This window comes from Anser cygnoides, chromosome 2, assembly GCF_040182565.1.
Source record: "Anser cygnoides isolate HZ-2024a breed goose chromosome 2, Taihu_goose_T2T_genome, whole genome shotgun sequence".
NCBI classification, from domain to species: domain Eukaryota; kingdom Metazoa; phylum Chordata; class Aves; order Anseriformes; family Anatidae; genus Anser; species Anser cygnoides.
In genome coordinates this window covers 118,601,916-118,624,172 of record NC_089874.1, presented here as the reverse complement: position 1 = coordinate 118,624,172, position 22,257 = coordinate 118,601,916, and the positions used below count along the sequence as shown (strand labels likewise).

General features: G+C 44.3%; 1 protein-coding gene and 1 long non-coding RNA gene across 9 annotated transcripts in view; one reads left to right on the top strand and one right to left on the bottom strand.

Annotated features, from left to right (window-relative positions):
- Nucleotides 1-11,691: 11,691 nt before the first annotated feature.
- On the bottom strand, nt 11,692-21,712 carry LOC106038388 (uncharacterized). 5 transcript variants are annotated; one of them, XR_010829666.1, is made up of 4 exons: nt 21,576-21,712; nt 20,220-20,443; nt 15,639-15,803; nt 11,697-14,972 (listed from the first exon to the last, which is right to left on the bottom strand). It is a non-coding gene; the product is annotated as an uncharacterized lncRNA (long non-coding RNA). The 5 variants fall into 5 exon arrangements; XR_007157693.2 differs by lacking the exon at nt 21,576-21,712 and adding an exon at nt 20,913-21,195 and having other exon boundaries at nt 20,220-20,541; XR_007157694.2 differs by lacking the exon at nt 21,576-21,712 and adding an exon at nt 20,913-21,195 and having other exon boundaries at nt 20,220-20,481.
- Nucleotides 21,343-22,257, top strand: part of NOL4 (nucleolar protein 4) — a 189,963-nt gene continuing 189,048 nt past the window's right edge. For 2 of the 4 annotated variants that reach the window (XM_048046575.2, XM_013184979.3), the window contains exon 1: nt 21,343-21,782. In XM_048046575.2, coding sequence (XP_047902532.1) covers nt 21,516-21,782 — 267 coding nt within the window. In that variant the 5' untranslated portion in view covers nt 21,343-21,515. The remainder of the gene's footprint in view (nt 21,783-22,257) is intronic. The other 2 variants (XM_013184980.3, XM_013184981.3) reach the window with 2 other exon arrangements.

Genomic DNA, 22,257 nt, shown 5'->3' with positions numbered 1-22,257 from the left:
AGAAATACAGATCATGACTGAGGCTGTGCATACTTTTTTTTTAGTGCAAGTTCCTTCTCACACTAGAAGTTGATGCCCTTCGGGGATAGCTGTGAAATCCTGCTTTAACTCTTCTTTCCTTTTTAATTTTCAGTCTCCATGCTGTGGAGTATCGTAATATATAAAGGTAGCTAGCATTGTACTTTATGACTTTCTAATTTAAAACAAATAACTTTTTTTTTTGTAAACTGACCTTTCAATTTTGAGCTTACACTTCCTTAAAAATCATTTGGAAATGTATCAAGGAAAACAGACAAAAAGGAAATAAAAATAAAATCAAACCATACTGATTCATGTAAGCATTTATTGAAGTTACTGTGGTCAAAATAAAAACAAAAGCAGAAAACAATACTTTTCAGTACAAAAAGTGTCCAAGTAAGTTGCAGAATTTACAGAAAGCTACAAGTATTAAGAGCTTCATGTAGGAAATATTCTACAGGGTTTGACCATGTGAGCAGGCCTGAAAGTTATTCTTCTTAGTGGCCAGAAGACCTTTGAAATGTTTTCTATATGAACATGTGATCTCTGCTGCTTAGGTGAAACGCACATGAGTAAGAAGACCTCATCACTGAGCCAAGATTACTTATTAGCTGCAAAGTGAAATAATTAAAGTTAACTTTGGGCATTGCTGTAAATAAAACAGATGTACCTTTGCACCAAAAAATCAGCAATATTTCCATCATTAAAGTAGATTTGATGAAAAGTGTTTAGCATTATTTGTGCCAATTCAGATGAGAGCTCAAATTATCGAATCACAATTTTTCAGTATCCAGCTTGTGTTATGATCGTACATGACAAAACCAATTTGAGGTGCTGAGAAGAAGCATTGCCTATTTGCAGCACCTCGGTGTGTAGTGCTTCCCATCCAATTGTTTCCTCACTGCAGAGCAGCCTCCAAGAAGCCAGGAACAGACATTTGGCTGGATAAGCAGGAGGGGGGGTCCTCTAACAATTCACTTTTTCAGAAGCACAATAATATCAAGAAAAAAAACATGAAATCTCTAAATTTGTTTCCACTGAGTCTCCATCAGAACTGCATTTGTTCTTCAGCACAGTTACCTTGGTGAGTTTGGATGGCAATAACTCTGCAGAAATAGAAGTTTCATAACAGCAAATGTAGGCTGTATAAAACTCAGACAACACACGATATCTTTCTGCACATGGGCTGAAGCTACAGGGCAGATTTTTAAAGTACACTGATTACTTTGGCAAAAAAAAAAGTTTGATTTCCAATTGAGTTTATGGCTGTAAGTCATTTAGGGAGAGATTTTCAAAATCTGTTTAAGGATTGAGAGAAACACAGGGAGGTTATATTCCCAAGAGCTCTCTGGCATTTGCGGAGGCCAGCATCTTGCCACTTGGCCACCTGGTGCAGCTCTCAGTCGGCACAGGGCTACCCCCATGGGGACGTCCACTGAGTCAGGGCACTTGGGACAGGGAGTGCAAGAGAACAAAGAGCAAGCAGAGGAAAGGAAGCCCCTAAGTGAAACACCAATGAAACACAGCCCTCTTGCTATCCACAGCACAATCATCTTTCTGAAAGAAACAGGGGAAGATGACATGAAAGACAATATTTTCTTTTTAAAGTGGCTTTTCAGGGAAACACGATTTCTTTCATATATTTCCCCCTTCTCTTTCAAGTATACACTCCTACCATCTTCAAATGCAAAGGTTATGTTTCAATTTATTGTGTAACATGGTACTTAATATTGATTGAAACATTTTCAAATCCACCTATAATACTTATTATACATAGAATTACATTTGTACCTGGTCTTCAAATTAAGGTTTAGCATGTTTCTGTCATCTGACCAACAATGTTTATACAACCAAAAAAAAACTTTTGAGTGCTGCATTGGGTGTAAATTCCACAGCCATTAAAAATCTGACAAAATTAAGATTTGAAAAGAGATGATTAGTCCATTTCCTAACACAAGACTCCTTGAATATCTACTCGTACCTCTTACTAAATCTCTAGTTTGCAAGACTCTCATACAAACAATTCACATCCAACTTCTCAGTTTAATCACGTGCTGAGACTTAATGTTGAAAAAATTCAACGTTTTATTCAGAAAAAGAAAATGAATTGCAAGAAAGCCTGATAAAAACAAAAAGATGAAAACTTTTTCAGACTTAACATGAGATGCCTCCCTGTTTCATCTCCTTTGCCATGTTATGATTAAGGGATCTGAAGTTTTGTGTTGGCAAAATTAAGTATCTGGCAGGAATCTGATACTCTTTTGGCAAATCAAAAACTTAACACATCTTTCCCTATCAAATGATTCCTCTCTACAGCTGTTTTCTGAATCATGTAGCATGTGATGAGCAGTCCCTTATCAATATTGTTCAGCCTTTTTCAACTTGAACATCCCTGAATATTTTCAGTGGAGGAATAAATACCAATACAATGAGGTGATATAGTACCAATATATACAGGTGTGTAATGTAGAGCATATGTATATTCTAAATCCATCATGTTGCACAGATGCATATTTTAAATAAAAATTACTATTAAATATAATAGTACCTTTCTGCACTGTTTTTCTATCTAGTCCCTCTCCTTGGATCAAGGCAGGATTCACTATACCTCCTGTAGTTCATGGCAGTTCTTGCCAACGTCCTTTTATTTTGACTTAAAACTCACCCTGATGGGAACTCCACAGCTCCCTCAGGCATACAACATTTGAGAGCTTTAGCTCACATCAAACCCTAATCTTTCTTACACCATTTCAAAGACTTTGCTCTTATTTACCATATTTTAGGAGATTATTCTCTTCCCCTCTGAAACAGTATGCACTTGAAAAATGGTGATCATTCCTTTCCTACCAATCCCCATTTTTTCTTCATTAATTTAAATTATTTAAAAAAAATATATATTTTCTTCACAGATTATGTTCTTTACTAAGGGAGACCATGTAATTCTTCTCTGGATGCTCTCCAAGTGTGCCACATTGCTCTTGAAGTACAATATCCGAAACCAGCCACAGTGCTCCAGCTGAGGTTTGATCAACGATGGGTGGAAAAAGGATTTTTCCATGTGTCTTGCAATCTATATTTGTCTGTATCTCCCACTCTTATGAGATTTAGGGGGAGTGTTGGCAACTGCACAGTTGAGATTTATGTTTAGCTATACTCCCAAGACTTATCTAAAAAAATTCCTCACCACTTGTCTTTCATCCTCTTTTTGAGGGGAACTATCCACTAACCAATGTATTGCATCTTATTTGTCCTTACTGAATCCCAGCCAGTATTTTTAAACCTTATTATTTTTTTTTTTTTCCCCCCCAGATCTTTTAAATTCTAATCTAATCCTTGCATACACTTGCAGCCCCTTTCACCTTGAGTCATCTTCAGATTTAGGTCTCACCTCCATTGCCTAAGTCAGAGACCAAATGGATCAGCATTAAAACAGCAAGAAGTCTCTGATGCTCCATCACAGCTAAGAGACGTGCTTCTATGCCAGAGGAAGTAATGTGTCAGGCCACCTTCTCCATGAGAAACCAGCAGAAGTTATTTGTTACCTTGCAGTTCCCACAACTACTTACCAGTCTACTTATTTCTGCTTTTCCTAGGATCTAGCATCAGGCTGACCAGTCTACAGCTACCAGTCCAATGTTTTCACCGTTTTTCTGGGGACGCTATCCCATTTTAAATTCTCTAGAACTTCACCCATCTTTAGAAATATTCAGTGTTCTAACATGGCTTTAGTCTGTTTTTAACACTCCAGGCCCAGATGATTTCAACATATCTAGCATAGGGTAGGAGCACTTTGTTGCCTCCTTACTGCTGGAGATCTGTGCAGGAACTGATAGGTGCTTTTATAAAAGCATTTTGAGAGTCATGCAAAAGCTGTACACGAATCATGAAAATTAATGTTTGACTGTCTGAAAATATAGTGCATGCCTACAAAGGACACAAAATACTAGAACTCCATGCTTTCACATTTTAAGTGCATTCAGCAGTTTATTAGTGAGTGAAGGGCACAATATAAGATTGGCATCTGAAAGAATTTAAGGAGTTCAACAGAATTCCTAAGTTATCAGACCCTCCCTGCAAGAGACAAGATGCAAGATTAGCTGAACCCTGTTCTGAAAACAGGAACCCAGCTGCTTATTGCCAAATCTATAGTATATTGATGAGAGCAAAGAGTTCTGTTATCCCACAGCTCGTCCTCCCCCATGCTTATTGATCTAACAGCTGTATTATCACTCATATTTCTTGCTTGGTACAATGACCAATGTCTGCAGCAATTCTGTCAATGCCATTTATTCCACTCATGAAGGAAGTAAGATTGGGGTTGTTAACAAGAGCCAAAGGTAATATCGGAACTCAGCTTTTAAATAATTGCTAAAACCCTCTGTTTTACCTGTTCACCAGGGTAAAGAGGTGAAGTGAGGTGAAGCCAGCACAAGTTTCTAACAACCATTACTGCTTCCTTGCTCCATGACTGCCCTGAATCCCTCCCTGCAGGTGACTGTCACCAGCCACCCCAGAGCACTGGTCGAAGTACAATGAAGCTGCAGCTACAGGATGCTCCAGATCCAGGGAGCCGACAGAGCAAAACGTGAGTATTAAGCAGTGCCATCTAGTGTAGTGCAGGGACTCATTCATAGGGAAGGAAAGCAGCCTCTAGCCATTGTTTATCCTTTAACTGGGCGAGAACCACGGGGCGAAACCCACATGCACCACACAGGGGCTTTGGTGGTAAGTGAGACCAAAAGATAAGAGGGGTTTCACGCCTTTTAAGTCTTGCCTGATTTGTGCCCTGGATACCCAGGCACCCCTCCTCCCCCCTTCCTTTTTTTTTTTTTTTGGATCTTTGCCTGAACTACAAATGGGAGAGGGCATCTGCATAAGCCTCTCTATAGATTTGAGCATTCGTACCGCCGGATTAAGGGACCCATTTCAGCAGCACAATGACAGATGGCAAGAACTTGGTTGGAGGGAGCTACCAAACCAATTTGTGTGTAGCACCTGGTACTGCAAGGCTTTAATGCATGTTCCAGCAAGATTTGAAGTCCATGATATAGTACAGATGCTTTCACTACTGAGCTAGAAGAACTGGTACAGAAGGGGTTGACATGCTCCCTAGTAGTTCTGCACACTGCCCATCCTATGCAGAGCTTAGAGTGCAAAATGATAAACTCTTCATCTTCCTTGTAAGATTTTATAGTTGTAGCATAGTTCAGGGATAAAAACAGATAAACCACTGCATTAAAAACACATCAATTGCTGTTACAAGACAACAGACATACCACAATCAAATATCTCACTCAGGTCCATAACAATTGCTGTAATGAAACAGCCTTTTTGTCAGCTGAATGTTTTCTTCTCAGCCCTCGGTTTCCCTTGAGTAGGCTGGAAGGCTACGCAGCCAAACTGAACACCAGCAGCACTTACCCGAGACTCTTCCTAACGGGACTGAAGCAGCCAGAAGCATAAATCAAAGCCATGTAGGCCAAATCTTACCACCTGACTCTTTCCAGCTCTCTACCACCAGCAGATAGCAGGCAGATCACCCAGGTTTGCATAACAGAGCCTTATCCTTACCATGACCCATTCTCTTTAGCCCCAGAGCAGCTCCCTCCCTTAAGTAAGCTGCTTGTTAGCCTTATCTCATCAGCTGGGGGACAGCTGATTAGTTACAGGTAGAGGCTAAGCCCGTCTCCTTAAAGCTCCATCTCACATGTGACCAGACGAATATATATGTTTTTTAAACTTGTGGAGAATGTCAGTCTTCCTGAGCACATGCCTAGAGAATTACAGGTTACTAAGAAACCAGATGAAATTACGTGACCTGTGTTACACAGAACAATGAATTAGACGAGAAATTGGCTTTTCTCTTCTTGAAATCCATGAATGCATTTTGGTTTGAGCAGCATGAAAAATGCTTTTACTTGTGTCTGATTTGTAAAACTATATCCTCTACTACACGAGAACATTATTGTCACAGAAAAATCTGTCTCTTTAAAGGAAATAATTTCTTTGGAAATGGTTATCTACAGGAACAGACAAATTAAAGCTTTCAAAAGTTTTCACTTCTCAGTTTGGGCTTCTAAAATAGTCACCTCTGCAGATAAATATAACCGCGTATGTCTGTCGCTATTTACAAAACAAATATTTGGAAGTGTGCTGAAGAGTAGAAAAAAGTGGCAGTGTGGCACCCAAGCCAAGACAAAGGGAAAGGGGAGGGAGAAGCGTGCGGCGGCCCGATGCTACCCACTGCTGCCCTTGCAAAGAGGCCACCTGCAGAAGACATTTCTTCTCGCACCTCTGCTCTGCTGTTTGGTAACTTTGCAGATTTGCCTGGTCTCCGGGGGCTCTGATCTCCAGGTTGGGAAATGTTGTGTTAACACCTCTCCAGCCATGGGAGGGGGAGCGACAGCCTCGTGCAGCGGGTTTTCCAGCAGGCCCCGTGTGGTGGCATGCGGCCTGCCCACCTGCCCTGCCCGTGCACAGAAAGGCACGTCCTCGCCTCCTTGCTCAGCTCCGAAACGGCAGGAGAGGAACAGGCCGTGTGGCTCCCCAGCATCGGGCTAATTACAACCAGCTCTTGCTGAGGCTCGCATCAATAATACAAAACCCCGGAACAGAGTGGCACAAATTTATGCTGCACGCTTGTTAAATTCTCCCTCCTTTGCAGCAAGATCTCAGAAAGGCACGTGGAAATACTTTTGGCAATATGTCATTTATTCAGGAACCTGCAAAAAACACCCCATGCTATTCCATCATGGATCCCCCATCAATAACCTCATGACGAGGATACGGGGTCGATTGTCCCACTGTGGGCTCTGCCGCGGCTGGAAGCTGCTGCAGCTGTGGATGCCCTGGTGCCTCGGGACTGCCTGGTAGACGTGCCCTTGGCTTTGGCCCTGTGTGTAGACCCAAGGTGCATGCTAAATGCGGTGCTGATTTTTACATTTCATTGCTGTGAAATTTCGAAATGCTTTTTCAGAGCCTGCGTAAAGCAGCCAGGCATAGCATTCCCCCGAGAAACTTCTCTGGACAATGAGTGATTTTTACCGATATTTGCTAGCAGCAATTGAGTTCCCAAAGTAGGTACGTGGAAGTGGAGGTCTCAGAACAGGCAAACCACTTATAGCCAGTACATCTCCCATAGCTAAAGTGCAGGATTATCCAGTAACAGTGATTTGCATTAGAAACTAGAGCAAACTATTCACTGGTGGGTTCGATTGCAGAATTCCCATATTGAAAAATGTTTTTAAAAGTTAAGTGGTAAGTGGTTAAGTGTTAGCAATGCCAGATGACAGCCTAGCAGTGGTCTGCCAGTATTGCCCCGACTGGTTGTTTTTTTCCACCAACAGAAGAGTTCTGTGTGAGGTTATCTTGAACCTCCAGACCACGTTCACTGCATTGGGTGCCTTTCTCAAAGGGACAGTTGTTCCTTGCTATTAGCAAAATTTCTGGCTATATATTTAGTGATCACTACCAACAAAATTCAGCTGGACAAATAAAATACCAGGCCATTGTGGATGTCCTGAGCGACATTAGCCAGGAAGTCATGTCAAAAGCAGGAACTGTCCCAACAGCGTGCTAATCAGGGATCACTCTGTAATCACCTAATTGACCCACTATTTCAAATAGGTGAGGCTCTGATTGCTTTTTTTATTCTTCCAAAGTTGCTGTTACCTGTTAAATTGCACCACGGATAGCAGCAATTTTCCCTCCTTCTACCTCATCCTCCGAAAAAACTCTAATGCTTTCCAATGCATTGCCATTTATTGCTCATTTTGCCACATGAACACTCGCACAGAGCTGACTGACTAATCTCTGCTGTTAATGCACATAAACGCTAGGCAGATCTCTCCGTATCTGAATCATTCTTACCCTGTGCACACCGAGTCTCATTCAGGTGTTTAACACTCTAGTCTAAGTGTAGCTCTACATTAAAGTCATTTAGTAAATGAGTGATTGTTTCAGTCTTCAGAAAGGAAGGTGGGAGAGGGAAGTATTTTTATTTTCTGTTAGTGTTGCTGCCACCTAACTTGTGCAGAAAAAGCTTGTGATACCTGGTGTCTGAACTCTTTTCTTTGGCTTTGCTCCTGGTTACAACTAAAGATTAATTAAAAAAAAAAAAGTCTCCATTATATTTTGATAAGAAGTTAAGAAAGTGATTATGAATTGATCTTTCTTCAGAATGAGATAGAATCTCTCTCTACATATAATCATGTACCATCTCTTTCTGAAGAAAGATCAACTCATAATGACCTGATCATGGATAAAAATCACTTGATCATGGATAAAAAGTCATAAAAGGATGTCTTCTATGAAATGAGAAACTGACATGAATAGTTCAGCCTGTGGATTCTTTAAGTCTTTATTTTTTTTTTTAATTTCTATTTTTTTTTTACTTCTGCAACATTTGAACTTCTGGACCTAATGTGGAGGGAGAGGGCATTATTTTTATAAAGCAAATATGTCATTTCACTTTGTTAAAAAAAAAACAAAACAAAACAAAACAACAAAATCTATTGAACAAACAGGGAGAAGATCAATTGGTTTTCTCACCTTTGCCTTAAAGTGCATGTTTAACTGTGTACAATCATTACTTTTGTTTTATTTTTCAGCTCAAGTACATTGTGCTGTCTGTAAAATCAGTTCTGTCAACAACACTGTATGCAGAAAGACCAGCAGCATTGTAGCCACAGTAGTTCAAAGACATGAGAGACAAAGTTTGCAGGAAAAAGTAATTAACCTCTTTGATTAGAACAATTGTATTCATTTTTTTCCAGCCGTAATAAAAGACACTCCCTCCACTACCTTGACTCTTTTATATTGCTATGTGTGTTGTAATGGCTTCATATGAGCTGTGCATAACTGCCCCGAGCTATGCTTTTAAGCAATGTTTATTTACAGTTCTCTGTCAAGTTGGTCTCCATGACTTACCATCAAAATATTGAAAAGCTTCTCCTTTTCCTTGTGAGCAGTCATTTTCTAGGTCAAGTAACATTTGTATTGAGCACTGCATTGCTCCAAGACAAACACACTGCTGGGTTTGGGCAGTCTGGTTCGGCGCAGTGGCTGGGAAGACCTTGCTTCTTATTTCACACACCTAAGTGAAAGTTGATCAGGAATAGAGAAGTCCTGGTCAGACGGGTCTACTGGCATCTTATTTAACATTTAGTTTTGCATAACAAAATCCATAGTGAGTTATTAATTGAACTCATGGGTATATTCATTATTGCAAATACTGCATCGTTTTGGCTCATCCAGTGGAATTCACTGAAATCCAAGTCAAGGTGGTTGGCGGCTTCAGCAGTGGCAAAACCTCATTTAAAAACAAACAAACAAACAAACAAACAAACATAAAAATTGGGGTCAAATTCAACTGAGATGGGTGTGCAGTGGCGCATCCAGCTTTCTCCCGTTTGCCCATGGTGGACTGTAGCCACATACCTGTTGGAAGGTATCAATTGGGCATCAGCTCCTCGTGTACCGAATGAACTGTGGAGAGAAATGTTGTGCTCTGTGCCAGAGGTATACAGGCTAGATGGTGCCTTAAAATTTTTGAATCCATATGTCAGACAAAATATCCTACATAGACAGTAAGCATGTAGTTTACATTACAGTCCTTCACTGTATGTTTCCCAAGCAAATATTAATAAAGACAAAATGTTTGAATCATACTTACTAGTTTACTAGGAGAATATAAGACATAGGCAGCTATGCATTAGATACTTGGTGCAAATTCATAGATCACAAAGCTGGAAAGACTATTTGTGATCATCTACTTTATTTTTATTTTTATTTTTATTTTTATTTTTATTTTTATTTTTATTTTTATTTTTATTTTTATTTTTATTTTTATTTTTATTTTTATTTTTATTTTTATTTTTATTTTTATTTTTATTTTTATTTTTATTTTTATTTTTATTATTTTTATTTTTATTTTTAGTCTTCTGTATTACACAGGGTACAGGACATTCTTGAATTAACTCCTGTATGAACTGGAGAATTTCTCTGAGAAAATCAATTAACTTCAACTTCAAATGTCTAGGCATGGGGAATCTATTACAGTCCTCGGTAAATTGTTCTAATAATTAATTACCTTCCATGTTAAAATGTCTAGTTTCAGATTTCACTGGTTCTTGTCAGACAGTTTTCCACTTGACTGAAATGACATATATTATCAAATCCCTGGTCCTCTACTCCATGACTACAGGGAGAGTGGAAATTTATAAGCTATAACCGACTCTCCCCTTAACCTTGTCTGTGTTAAGCTGAATAGATCGATCTACTGAAGTCTCCCACTGAGATATCTCCCTTCCCCTCTTGTAGCCCGCCTGTGAACCCCTCTCTGTTCCCCACCAGTCCCTGATGGAGGACACCAGAACTGAGCACTGCTTCAGTCAGAGCTGCTCCCCTGCAAGTACAGGGGCAACACGGCTTTACCTAGAGGTATGCTTCAGCAGGTACGGGGCACTGACACATCCTTGCATTGAGGTTTAGCAGATTATTTATTGTTACTTTTTAAATATTTCTATATATTTAGAGAGCCTTTATATGTACAGACAAAATCCCAATACCATAAATATATATACCAAGCCCTGAAATGAGCCTGGAGATCCTGAGCGTAGCTGTGTTCAGTCTGAAAGGGGGTGGATCTGGCAGGAGTGGTGTGCAACAGAGAACTGGATTTATTTGAAGAACACGTCAGCTACTTCTCTAGAATTGTGCCTACTCCATTTCTCTCTAAATTGTGCCTAGGAGAGGGAGAAGAAAATGCAACAAGCCCTTTAATAAACAGATTTTATTTTATGTGTGCTCCAAGATCTTGCGATCATTGCTTGTTTTTCTGGCCAGAATTAAGGTATCTGGATTTTTCTACAAAGCCACAGGTAGTTTCCTTGGATGTGTCCCCTTCCGTTTTTTTTTGGGAATGGTACCTACCATAGCCAGGACAACCAGCAATGTCAGAGAAATAAAGACAGAGAGATATCTGGAAAGGCCTTTTCCCTGTAGTTATCCTTTAGGATGTATTTCAAGCTCACCTTTTAAAGTGGCCTGAGGAGGGAACATTTAGTGTTGGATCTTTGCTTTGGGATGGTTTTGAGAGCAGAAAAGAAGTGATACAATTTGTCTTCAGCACACCATGATTATTTCCTGCGGTATGTCTGTAAACCAGCTCCTTGTTTTCTGTGCATATTGCATCCACTGGTGCAATTGTATTTTCATTCATTCTCAGAGGCCTGTAGCAAGTGATGTGCTATCAAGATAAATATATAAAGATGATAGAAAAGAGCAAGGTGAACAATTGGGTCAGCCTGCATGAGCTAACTGTATGATGGAAAAATTTTGACTCTACTGTGTGTATACTTTATCTGTTACATCTTGTTGATTGGTTAAAAAAATTAATACGAAAAATAGAAAGTCAGTAATTTGACAGCAGGTTTCTTTCTGCCTATGTTATGTACAATGACAGAGTGAGTTGTCACAGATCTGGGCTTCTTGCAAGTTTGGAGGCAAAGGCCAAAATGGTATTTTCCTTCCCATTAGAGACTGGGAACACCATGACACTACCTGATCTTACAGAAAAAGTAAATGTAATTTTAATGTGTTCCCCCCCCCCAACAACAACATCAAATTAAAAACAACCCAGTAAAACCATTAGAATGGCTTTCTAAGCTCTCCCATGTATGCCCATGCACATCTCTACTTCTTCCTGGTCTCTGGCATGACCAAGAGCAGCGAAGGCAAGATTTTGCTTCTGGAGTTTAGCGCATAAAACGATGAGTAAAATTCCCCCACTGAGTCATCATTTCTCCAGCATGTAGTATCTGTATAACAAGTTGGCCAGAATTTCAACACTGCATATGGCTTTTTCACACATGAACACATTTTTTATTGCATATTTGTTTGAAAGGGGATATCAATTTCAGAAAACAAAGTACACCTCCAGTTTAAAAGATGGCTGTGTGAAGTACAAAGAGCTCCGATTTTACTTTCTTCCATAAAAACCCTTATGCAAAGTTCAATAGGAAAAACATGAAATATATAGAGCTTAACAATGCAAAGTTCAGTATGTGTTAAACAGAGTGTGGACTTTGCTAAGGCAGCATTGTTCTCTATAGGTTAGTGGTGATAAATACAAATACTCATGCGATCCTTCAAATTTCAGGCATACTGCTGCCATTATTGAGGTTTTTCGTTAGGCAGTTTTTCAGTTGTAGGGCCTTGAAGCGCTGTCCAATGAGCTACTTATTTATTTATTTATTTATTTATTTTTCAGATGGTCTTTCCTTTGGGGAGAGAGAAATCAAAGTGATACAAGAGAACATGCTGGTTCAGGTGAATCGCTCAGTCTTTAGCAACAATGGTCAAGCCTCAGAAGTACTTTGGAGACTTGCCTTGGGTTAGCATCTGAAAGATAAGACATCGGGATCATTTTGGAAAAACTGGTTTTGCGTTTCTTATATTTTAGAGTGGGGTCAATAAATGGTAGTGGATAGCAAGTGGAGAAATCTCACTGCTCTTAAAAGAGAAGTCTTTCCTGAAACAACATGGGCATTTTTGCTGCTCTTTCTCTCTCTTATTTCTCTTTCCATATACTAGCTCACAGTGAGGGGCTGTATCAAAGAGGTGCACAGGCAGAGTGGTCATGGTGATGCCTGGTTCCATCATATCTAAAGCTTCACTGTCAGATGACTTTGATTTTGGCCTTTGCTCTATGTACTCTGAGTATGGGATTGAGGAAACATACTGTCATTCCAGGGTCTAAATAAACCTGCTTCTTATAACAAATATCCCTCAAGGTCTTGGTATAGATAAATGCGGTGATTCTGGCAGAACTCCGGAGACAGAGCACAGAGGGACAGTCCTCAGCTCATACGTCGTTTAATTCCTGAGTGCTGTCGTCTTTCACAGTTAGTGCCTCCTTGCTGCACTGCTTAGTGAGGGGCACAGCTGGTTAGAAATCAGAGAGCCGCGACAATTTCCCTGTTGTTGCAAACTATTGCAGATTTCAGTCTCTTTCTGCAGGTTTCCAGAGTGACATAAGGTGTTGGGAGAGTCCTGTAGTGATGGGAAAATGTGAAGTAGGAGTTTTGCAGCCCCTCCTTGACTACTTACACTAGATAGGACCTGAGAGGAGGTCTTCTCCAGAACTGTATTCCTAAACTGGGAGATCTGCAGGATATAACAATGATTACCTCCCACACCCAATCCTGGGCATCTTCCCCAAATAATGAATCAAAATTCTCCACTGCCTTTGATTTGTGGCAGTGTCCTGCTCCCCTACAGGTGACAGGGACCTACCTTGGTCAGAGGTCCTCTGAAATGGCACAAGGAGCAGCAGCAGGATGTGTTAACCTTTATTACAGCCCCCTCCTCTACAGCTGATGCCACCTGGGAAGTTTTGGCCATGTATGCCTTGCAGGCTGTGCCTCAGTCCACAGCGAAATAATAAGGCCAGCAGTGCAACTACTGAGCAGTTGGAGGATGTTACATTAGGAGACAATGTAAGTATCTGAACTTTGCTAACAGTTACAGTCATATAGCAATTTAGGGGTACTAGTTGTATCTATACCTTCAGTTCTGATGACATTTACAACCAGAAAACCTGTGCTTTTGCTGCAATAGTTTATTCCAGGCTGTTCTCTTCCCTGAGTAACTGCAATAAGAATCATAGTTCGTTGGTGCAATGGCATCTGTAACACCTGCTTTTGTCAGGATAACCCTGTCAGAGTACACACAAATAGCAGGCCAACCAACAAGCAAACAACCAAGAGAACCCTCCAAAGCAAACAAAAATTTCTTCTTGCATCTGAACCACTTTTATTTTTGGTAAATTGAGATTTGCACCCCACTTTAATATATAAACCCACAGATATTCTGAGAATACTTTTTTATTTAATCAATTGCATTGTTTTTGTTTCTTTTTTTTCTTTTTTTTTTTCTTTTTAATTAATGATCTTTTGTTGTTATTGTTTGGAATGGGGGTTATATTGAGTAAAATTTATTCAGTATTTTAACAGGAACAAGGAGACCAGCATAACAAGTGTGCAAGAGATGAGCTGCATTTGGTGAGCAGGGGAAAGTCACATGAGGGCACACACTATTTATACTCTTCTGTTGCTCAAAGTTGGTGTTAACAGCATTGATTCAGTGTGTTGATGATAGCTTTATTCAGGACATTAAAACAGCACATACACATTACTGAGTCAAAATCTAGCAGAACTGACAGTTTCTGAAAGGGCACTTTTTTAGGACCGTTCTGTGACCCTGTCCATGGTGTTTTAGTTTAAAAACATGGGCACCTTATATTAAGGCTTCAGCGGCACAAATCTGGGACAACTTTGAGCAGATTTCAGCTGTGAAGAAAGACCAATTAGATCAAGGAGCTGAAAACCACAGACTAGTGAAGGAAGCAATATTTGCAATGAGAAGTGACGCTCGTTTCTCTGCTTTGGTCTTTAGCTCGCAAACCCTTCAATGTCATGAAGCGGCAGGAGGACCCCATGCTGCTCACACTCTCTTCCACATCAGATGCAAAAGTGAAATTTGGATGATATTTTACCCTGGGGAGGGATTAATGTTGTGTTCTGCCAGATATTTCAGATTGAGTAATTCTCTTCTTCTTTCTCCTTCCTCCACAGTTTCCTCCTGCTGTAAGGTGCAGAGTGCCAGCTGGTTAATCACGCTCCACCCTATGGTTGGCTTTGCCTAGTAGTGCCTGAAACAGTCTCTGTGTAACCATATCTGAAACTTTTTGGCAAAATTTCCAGTGATCACATCTTCTTCCACAGTAAGAAAGTCGAGAATGCTAATAGAGAGAGGCTGCTAGCATTTTCAGCACTGCATTGTTAGTCCCGGCTTGGTTTAGACATCACAGTAGGTGATACTCCAGTAGCTGGTTTATATCAATATTGCTCTTGCTGAGAAAGATACATCACCCATGGAAAGAATAAAAAACCCTACACAAAAACAAAAACAAAAAAAAACCACTCTTAATTCTCTGAGCACACCTTCTCCTTTAGCATAAAAGCAAGCAAAGTTGAACGTAAGGCATCATTATAACGTTAAAGAACATTTGATGCCCACATAGAAAACTCAACACATTTGAAACTCTCTTTTTTTTTTTTCAGCATGTCACATATTTACTCCCTTTTCCTCCCTTTATCCTTTATTACTAAGGAAATGAGGACATTTGCATGAAAACAAAGGCTTAGGTTCTTAAAAGTTTGTCTATTCCTGCCTGTATTTTCCTCCTCTGAAGGGATCGGAGCCTTCTGTAGAGAGTACTGTAATTGCTTCCAACCCAAAGAGCTGTGATGAATAAGAAGCAGTAACTTTTAAACAAAGACCCTGTTTTCATGCAAATATTCTTAGTAATAAAGCATGGAGTAAAAGGTATATGTGAAGTTATGTTTTGCAGAACTGCTATTTAAAGCAAAGTAGCTTTGTAGAATGAAGTCGAGTATGAATTTTTCTAACTGCAGTAAGGGAAAGGGAGTTTGTGTATTTTCCATAAGAGATTCCAAATGTCTCCAAACGAGATTGTTAAAAGGCAAATACTGAATATATCTCAATATTATTCTCATCAGCATCATCAACATCACTCTATATGAAAAAATCCTTACCAGAATTATGGCACCGGTCTCCTGGTTTCTATACAAGCCCAGGAACATACAGTCTTCTTCCCCCAGAGACTTAGCAATCGAGTTTGTTCTTCTAATCCATCTCTGAGTCATTGCCTTGGTCTACCTACTCTTTATCTTCCAAACTTGGGAATAACTGAACAAAACCTATTGAAAAAATAGAGACAAGTATTGGATTTGGAAACAATACAAAATGGTTAGGAAACATTTACATTCAACAATAAGGCTTTAATAGTTTAGGCTTGGCTTCACCGTAGGGTCCCCTGATTGATAGATCAAACACCCGGAGGCATTCATTTGCTTGCAGTTTTCGTACAGTAATACTACCAAGAATCCACCCGTCTAGTTTCTGATCTTCTCAGCAGCCAATGATGTGGATCACCTACATTTATTACGAACGCCAGTGATGCCAGCAGGTGGAACGGTGGCAATTCCTCCTCGTGGACACTAACAGCAGCGGGGTCCTGCCTCCCCCGATATACCGCCGTGCTGGATTACCTAACTGTAGGGGATGCTGCCATATACCTGAGAGCAAAGCAAGACAGCAGAGGCAAACCCAGGCGGTGCGTGAACAATGACTTCTGCCTCCACAGAAGCTAGGGCTGCCAGCGCTCATTGTTACTGCGATCACCGGGCTGTAAGAGACGCAACAATATACCTCCACAGAAATTCCCTCCAGAGAGGAAAGGCACTAGCAGACATGCAGTTAAAGGTAAATCGTTTGGAGTTGCAGTTTCTTTATTCCTAAAAATATCGTCTCACAGTTCTACAAGGAAGACGCGCAGCCTGCACAGAAAGCAGGCTTTCCACTGGAACTCATGCACATGGCAAGCTAGATGTGTTAAAATAATTTTTCTATGTCCATGAATTAGAAAGAAAAAACACAAAAGAGAGAAAATTCTTACTCTCAAAGACTACACTTAACCATCCAGTAACTCCACATCATGCACAACCTGCTGGGATATTACGGTGAATGGTTTCAAAACACTCTTCCTTGGCAGAACGTGGATGATAATTTTCAGCCAAAAGCCTTCTCTCTCTCTCTCTTTTTTCTTTTTCTTTCTTTTTCTTTCTTTTTTTTTTTTTTTTTTTAGCAAGTTTTAAAAATTTGAAAGTATCTTCTCAGCCTTTTCTGTGGAATCAGAGCTACGTCACCATAACACTGTAATTTCATCTTGAAACACTGGTAACTTTAATGAGAGACATCAGGCCTCATTCTGCCTAAGTCTTCACTTTCTATTGCTAGTGGACTTGTTAGAGCTGATAATTCCAAAAATACAATATTTATAACTTATTCATGATTTATTTTAAACCTCTTTCACAGTCTGATGCATACGAGGCAATTTAAATCACCAAAACTCTGTTTTGCAACTAACACTTCATTACAATGAATGGAAAAGTTCACACATCTGTTGGTGTTGCATTGTTTCAGGCTGCCGGCAGAGCAAACAATACAGCAGTGCACTGATTTGCTGTGCGCAGGCTGTCTCCAAACCAGAGGACAGAAGCTTTCCTTTCCTGACAAAGGGAAGCAAGTTCTGCAGAACATGGCAAAAGAGCCTCAGTCCATGGCTTCGAAGGACCAACGCAGCTCCATTCCCCAAGGATGCTCAGGGGATTCCCTGAAGTTCAGCTGATTAATAACGGGGTGTCGCTAGAAGTCTTGACAGAAGGAGAATCTATGTCAGCTCCTTTCATTGCCAGCAGAGTCCCATCTGTATTATTAAACCCTGTCAGTTCTGATACCAAAAAAAAAAAAAAAAAAAAAAGTGAACCTAACCCCATGTCATTTTCCCTTGTTTAAACTTATATTTTCGATTTCAGATTCTTGGATGATTTAAAAATCAGACATAAAAGATTCTGTATTATAAACTCACCAAATAAATTCTGCTGAAATTACTGTATATTTAGGCTCCTACATAATGCCTATAGGTTCATAGAACCACAGAATGGTTTGGGGTGGAAGGGACCTTAAAGATCCCCTAGTTCCAACCCCCTGCCCTGGGCAGGGACACCTCCCACCAGACCAGGTTGCCCAAAGCCCCGTCCAGCCTGGCCTTGAACACCTCCAGGGATGGGGCATCCACAGCTTCTCTGGGCAGCCTGTGCCAGGGCCTCACCACCCTCTGAGTGAAGAATTTCTTCCTCATATCTAATCTGTGTCTCCCCTCTTTTAGTTTATAGCCATTCCCCCTTGTCCTATCACTATCTGCCTATCTAAAAAGTTGTTCTCCATCTTTTTTATAAGCCACTTTTTGTACTGGAAGGCTGCTATAAAGGTCTCTGCGGAGCCTTCTTTTCTCCAGGCTGAATGACCCCCATTCTCTCAGCCTTTCTCCATAGGAGAGGTGCTCCAGCCCCCTGATCATCTTCACGGCGCACCTCCGGACCCACTCCAACAGCCCCACATCCTTCTTGCACTGGGGGCCCCAGACCTGGATGCAGCACTCCAGGTGGGGCCTCACAAGGGCAGAGCAGAGGGGCACAATCACCTCCCTTGCCCTGCTGGCCAACCTGTGCAGCCCAGGACGCAGTGGGCCTTCTGCAGAAGGTTATGGATGCTATGTAAATATATTCTACAAAGAACTTTTGGATGAAAGTGAAGTCATATACCACACACTTGACTTCATTCAGATCACCATTTTTTTTTATGAAAGGCATCACTTTTGAGTCCTGTGCTGGTGTACTGCCTGGGATGGTGGAGTTCCAGGATGCTCCTGGGACTTCTGCCCAGCTAATTGATGGAACCACTCATAAAACATCCGCACCTTTCACCGTGAATCAAACCCCCAAATTGTAAAACAAAGAAATAAATTCAGACGAGCTGAGTATTATGCTAGCTTCTACTCTCTGTCCCTGATCCACTCCACAGTTGGTTTCCATCTGCTTTTACTTGTTCCCACTCCCATCATTTACCAGTTTCAAAAAAATAACGAGGGTTCCTGGTTTTATTAAGGCATGATCCAAGCCCGACTGAATTCAGGAATTTGTGTCTGCTGGGAAGGGGATGAGGCTCTTCACGTGATCCAGAGCAGCACTCCTGGATATGGAATTATTTTCTGATGTGCCAGGGTGCTCCTGCCTGTTTCCAGCAGCCCATGCATGCTATAACCGTGTGTATCACCACTTGGGGTGTGTGTCTCCCTCCTTCCCCCCCCGGTTTGTGGGGGGATCGGATTTGGATTCCGGGTCTGCCAGAATGGAAGTTGCCGGGAGCCCCCCCGGTGGCTGGGATGAGCACCATTGCACGCCAGACCCTTTCAGCAGCGCACCCTATCAGTGCCGCGACCCCTTCCCAAATATAACAGCACCCTGAAGTAACCCCCCCAGCCCACAGAACCTCCTGGGCGGGTGGCCGGGGGTGGGGGGTCCCCTCCCCCCCACCTCCCCCCGCACACCGCATCCTTTGTGAGCGCCCCCCGCTCCTCCAGCGCCGGGTCGGGGCCGCCGCGCTCATTTCCCGGCCATACAAAGCCTCGGCTCCCCCCGGGGGGGCCGGTCCCGGGGGCTGGCCGGGGGGGGGACGGGGGGGGGACCGCCGTGCACCTGCACGGGAGCCGCCGGGGCGAGCAGGGGGCGCTGCGGGCGGGGACCGGGGGGGGGGGACCGGGAGGGGGGGACCCGGGGACGCCCCCGCGGGGATGCCCGGACGCAAAGAGCGCGGTGCCTCCTCCTCCTCCTCCTCCTCCTCCTCCTCTTCTTCCTCCTCCTCCTCCTCCTCCTCCTCGTCCCCCGCGCCCGGCGGCGGTGGGGAGGGGGGGTACTGGGTGGGGGGTGCGTGTATGGGGGGGGGGGGGGGTCTCCCGCCGGGGTCGCGGAAGCCTCGAGCCCCCCGCCGCGGCGCCGTGCTCCAATAAGCGCTAATTAGCTCCTTGCCTAATGATGTGTCAGCTGAGCCGGGTGCGCGCGGAGAAAGGGGGTGGCGGTGCGGTGAAGGGGGGGGGGGGGGGCCGGGACACGGCATCGCCATGGAAACGCTCCCCCCTCCTTCCACCCCCCCCTTCCCCATCCTCCCCCCACCCCCCTCCGCCGGCCGGGGGGGGGTCTCCCGTCTCCGTCCCGGCCCGGGACAGCGCCGCCCGCCGCCCGCCGCCGCCGTCGCCACCGAAACTTTTGTCCCGGCGGCCAATCAGGGCGCGGGGGGGGCGCGGGGGGGGCGCGGGGGGGGCGCGGAGCCCCGCGGGGCACGGCCCGGTGCGGCGCCGCCGCGGAGCACGGCGCGGAGCGGAGCGGCGAGGAGGCACCGGCCCGGCTCGGAGCAGCCCGGCTGGGATCAGCCCGGCTCGGAGCAGCCCGGCTCGGAGCAGCCCGGATCAGCCCGGCCCGGCCCGGCCCGGCCCTGGATGCAGGAGGCTCGGGCGGGCGCGGCCGCGGAGAGGCGACGCGGCGAGGAAGCGCAGGGGATGTCCTGCCCGGCGTGAGCTGAAACTGTGGCAAAAAGGGGAGAAAAAAAAAAAAAAAAAAAAACGAGATTTTTTTTTTTTTTCTTCGTCCTCCCCCCCTCCCTCTTTAAATAATAATAATAAAAAGGGGGGTCTGCTCTGCATCCGCACGCAAACTTACTTGGATGCCTCGCAGCACGGAGAGCAGAGGATCCCCCGCAGCCGAGGAGTCCTGCATGGGAGCACCATCACTGCCCTGGCACAGCACCCGAGAGCCGCCTCCTTGCCTTCAGCATCCTCCTGGGACTGAGCTCGCTCTCCTCCGGTCCGACACCCGAGAGCCTATCTCCTAGATATCTGGCTGTTTGTTTTTCCTTTTTTTTTTTTTTTTTCTTCCTCCTCCATCTGCCGGGATGGCAGAGTAAATAAATTGAGGAAAATTCCTAAAAAGGCATCGAAAATTCAATGGGACTGAACGGGAGGAAGTGAGATGCTCACAGACCCTTACAAAAAAAATAATTAAAAAAAAATTAAAAATAGAAATATTTAAAACGCGGATCGGATGTATTAGGCTTAGAAAACAGCAGGTAAGAACTTTCTTTCTTTCCAGCACCTTCATGCCCGGAGCAGGGAGATGTAAGGCAAAACCGCCCAGCCCTGGAATAAAGGGGGAGCGAGGAGAGCAGCTTGCCCTTCAGTGCTGCCTCCATCCTGCGCGGCGGGGCTGCTTTAGGGAGAGGCACAGCCCGCCAGGACAGAGACAGAAAGCCTTCGAGAAGGCTGCCGGGCTGGAGGAGGAGGGTGGGATTTTTTTTCTTCTCGCTTTTTTTTTTTTTTATATATATATCTATATTTTATTTTTTTTCCCATTCACCTGCGCTATCCAGGGTGAATCCGGGCGCAGCTGATGCGTGGAGAAGAAGAAGGACCCGAGTCAATATTTCCTTTTCTCTTCGCTGAGCCGAGGGATGGGATTTTAATTATTTATCCGCCCGAACCCTCTCCGGGCGAGGAGAGGCTGCCGGAGCCAGCGGGATAGTCCTGCCTCGCGCGATTATTGAAGGGACTGAGCACGTACCGGGGGAGGAAGGAGAAGAGGAGCCTCCACCAGCCAGCCCCGCTCCAGTCCAATAATAATAATAATAATAATAAAATCCAAAAAAAAAAAAACCACAAAAAAAGAGGAGAACCTCGCCACTCCACCGAGCAGACCGCTGCCCCCCACCCCCCTCCCGGCCCCCCCCGGCCCCCCCCCGCCCGGAGCAGCCCCACGCCACACACACACACACACACACAGACACAAAAAACAAGCAGCCGGGCTCTGCCTGCCTGCGCCGGGACCTCGGTGCCGTCCCTCCCCCGGCGGGGGCTGCGCGCTGCGGGGCGCACACAGGTGCCGAGCGCGGCCGGGCCCGGCCCGCGGGGGGCGCGCGTGTCCGCGGGGGTGCGCGGGGGCGCGCGCGGGCACCGGGAGACGATGGAGAGCGGCGAGCGGGACATGTACCGGCAGTTTCAGGACTGGTGCCTCAGGACTTACGGGGACTCGGGGAAAACCAAGACGGTGACCCGTAAAAAATACGAGCGGATCGTCCAGCTCCTGAACGGCTCCGAGTCGAGCTCGACGGATAACGCCAAATTCAAATTCTGGGTCAAATCTAAAGGCTTCCAGCTCGGCAACTCGGACGAGGTCAGTGGTGGTGCTGGAGGAGGGAAGCAAGTGCTGTACGTGCCAGTCAAAACCACGGTTAGTAGAGAATTGTCTTCCTTGTTCTATGTCGGCCGCTGCAGCCCGCTCCGGGAGCGAGAGGCAAAGGGGGAGCCGCAGCCACAGTTGGCTCCTTCCTCCCTCTTCCCCCAAGTCATCATCACCATGTTGCGTTTGCCTGTCACATTAGACACCGCCGAGCTCTTTGTGGTCCTTTGATTTAAAGCGAGCGCGCACCAAACACACCCCGCCGCCTCGCCGCCGGTGCCCGGCGTCCGCGGTGCCCGGTGCCCGGTGCCCGGTGCCCGGTGCCCCCGGTGTCCCCGGTGCCCCCGGTGGCCGTGCGGGTCGGGGCTGCGGGCCCGGCCCCGGCTTTTGTCCCGCCGCCGGCCCCGGCCATTGTGCGGGGCAGGCAGCTGGCACAAAGCCCCTCTGCCTGCTCCGGGGGGGTTTCCCCGGGAGAGCGGGGCTTTCGCCTGCTTTTTTATTTTTTTTTCCCCCTTTATATATATAT